Source organism: Dendroctonus ponderosae, unplaced genomic scaffold (assembly GCF_020466585.1).
Source record: "Dendroctonus ponderosae isolate FM_Combo_2020 unplaced genomic scaffold, Dpon_F_20191213v2 Dpon_F_20191213_7, whole genome shotgun sequence".
Classification (NCBI taxonomy): Eukaryota; Metazoa; Arthropoda; class Insecta; order Coleoptera; family Curculionidae; genus Dendroctonus; species Dendroctonus ponderosae.
Window position 1 is genome coordinate 2,799,861 of NW_026018916.1, and position 2,815 is coordinate 2,802,675.

The window sequence follows — 2,815 nt, forward strand, 5'->3', positions numbered from 1 at the left end:
CCCCCATGACCCCCCCCTGGATCCGCCCTTGTGCCTAGGTTGATAATCCTCCTATGTTTCATGTGATTTTATAGTTATAAATGTAGAAAATGTTCCGGCAGAAAACCTTATCAGTCTAGATCTTGTTTTCCAGTTAAGCCGTTCTTCAACAAAGAACCTCAAGATGTAGAAGCATTGGCCGGGCAAAGAGTGACATTCAAATGTTTGGCTGACGGCGATCCGCCACCTAATGTTGTTTGGAGAAGGGACGATGGAAAAATGCCCTTGGGAAGGGTTTCCATACAAGAGGACAAGTCCCTTCAAATCGAGAACGTGCAACTGGGCGACGAGGGACTCTACATTTGTAACGCCGAGAATATCGTCGGAAGCTTTGAGGCGAAGGCATCTTTAGTAGTAAACTGTGAGTAACGGTAGCAAAAAGTTTAAGTAAAATAGCATCGAAATCAATCTAAATACATTAGGGATTTAAAGCAGTTTAAACTTTTTTTAATGTTAGAGCCGAAACTGTTGCGCGAATTACTTTCAAAGTCAAACAAACTACTGCACGTTCGTTTTGTTTTGTTTTGGGTTTATGGCTAAAAAGTGAAACTGGAACCGTACGTGAAATTTGAACTTGACATTAAGCTACTCTAGAAGTTTTGCAGACTTTTGCCGCTCATAAAATAAATTCCCGGAAAATCACGTTCAAAGTCACGTTGTGCGACAGTGCTCCCATTTTTGGCACGGAAACTTCCGGTTCAACGAAAGTTTCCTTCGATATTGGCTCGAAATTTGAAACCGTTCACACGCCGAGTCCTAAAAATCCGATTTAATTGAAAGGAAACTGAGGGCGATAATAGTTTCGTTATTCTTATTCATAAACCGTGAATTTTCTTTGATTTTATGGAAAAGTGGGATACTGAATCGCCATATGTTCTAGTGCGACGCTTGTTTGAGAAAAAAATTGTAATTGACCTTCTCAGTTTTCCGAGCTCAAACATACAAACTCGACGGAAATGGGAAAGGAATGAGGATTATTTTTCAATTTTATGGCAGGAAGAACAGGGGGCAACATTTGTGAAAAACCAATTTTAGTTTTTAATACTTTTGGAGCGGAAGAACCATAAATCCTGAAAGTGTGATTGATGGTTCCCCATATCCAGTTCAATTTGTTCCATTTGTTTTTTAGTTCAAGCTCAATTCCGGCACACCAATAAAGTGAACCATAAAATAATTAACCAGCTATTTGGTTTAATGAATACATTTCTGCTTTATATATATAATCCAAAAAAACGGTCAATCACGCACAACCAGGCATCCCGAGGCCTGGAAGCGCACATAAATATTCACTCCCCGTTTTCATTCAAATATTTGAAGCTTTTACAATTCCCCTTCGCAGCGCCACCCACCTTCGTAGAACGACCAAAAGACCAAAAAGCTTCCCTTAACGGGGTGGTGGAATTGCACTGTTCGGCCACTGGACACCCTAAACCTTCAGTGTTTTGGAGCAAAGAAGGCTCACAAATCTTGATGTTCAGTGATAACTCTAATGGTGAGTGGCAAAGAATTGCTTGACACTTCTTTTCAGAAAAGTAAGGCCTTTGAGCAAAAACAGTGAAGTATTTTGTATGTGTTTAAGGTCATATGCACGTCAATGCGCATGGGACATTGAGGATTCAAGGGGTGCAACGGGAAGATGCAGGGTTTTTGGTCTGCAATGCTCTCAGTGTTGCAGGGTCCAACAGTGTTAGAGCTTTTCTTCAGGTAACTGTTCGTGTTTTGTTGACTGTTTTCCATTCAGGAAAATCAAAACGTGAAAATATAGTTGTTTTTCCCCAGATTGTAATCGGGATCATTTAAAGCTCGTGTAGACTAATCTGAAATAAATGGGATATCCATTTACACATCGAGTTTTCGGTGTACGTTATACTGCGATAGTTCCCAAACAATGATGAATGGATTGAAAATTGCGGGTTAAACCGCAAATTACGACACGCAATCGCCCAAAATTGACGTACTTTGAAGGAAATTAGTTTTTAGCGTGCAGACATTTTTCACTACGGCTACCGCTGGAAAAACGCAATACATGGAAAATCCAGTTTTCCGTCTCATTTCCAGCAGCAATTAGTTCCGCATGTTTTTTCTTTGCCAAACAGTACCGTTACGCGAAATGTCCCATGGCTAGGAACAGCATTTAATAACAATCTGCTGATCAATGCGATCGGCCACATAAAAAGACAATAAAGGATTGCGCTGTGGCCGCCTTAAGGCCTAATTTTATTGCTTCAACTTTACTAGTAGGCAGATAACTGTTTGGGTTCTGCACAGTGCAATGCTCCAGATAAATATGTCGGCAACCGCTTCCAAAACTCGTAATCTGCAGCTAATTGCGCACTTCTTTCAAGTTGGCTGATTATTATTTTAAAGCTGCGATTTGCAGGTGACTTCTGTAGCTGATCTGCCTCCGCCTATCATTCAAATAGGACCAGCCAATCAGACTCTGCCTTTGCACAGTGACGTAACTCTCCATTGCAAGGCTTCTAATCCCGAAGGAGAGCCACCCAGCATACGATGGTTACGAGATGGGAATCAATTGACGCACAATAACCTTCCCAAGCGTTACACCTTGAATCCTGATGGGACTCTTGTGATTGATGGTAAGAAATTATTGCCCCGAGATTGGGATAAAGACCGGAAAGCTTCTTTTAATGTGAGTTTTACAGCTCCAAACCAGGGGCGGATCCAGCTTTAAAGTCAGGGGGGCGGGTTATGTAGAAAAAATACAGTCTTCTGTTGTTTATGAAATTAGAAAAATGATCGTCGTTTTGTGCAAGGG

General features: G+C 41.2%; 1 protein-coding gene across 1 annotated transcript in view; it reads left to right on the forward strand.

The window, feature by feature from the left end:
* LOC109539172 (roundabout homolog 2) overlaps positions 1–2,815 on the forward strand; it is a 50,113-nt gene that overhangs the window by 43,080 nt on the left and 4,218 nt on the right. Inside the window, 4 exon segments of the mRNA XM_048668058.1 lie at positions 134–400; positions 1,379–1,531; positions 1,619–1,743; positions 2,420–2,636. Of these exon segments, the coding sequence (XP_048524015.1) occupies positions 134–400; positions 1,379–1,531; positions 1,619–1,743; positions 2,420–2,636 (762 nt within the window).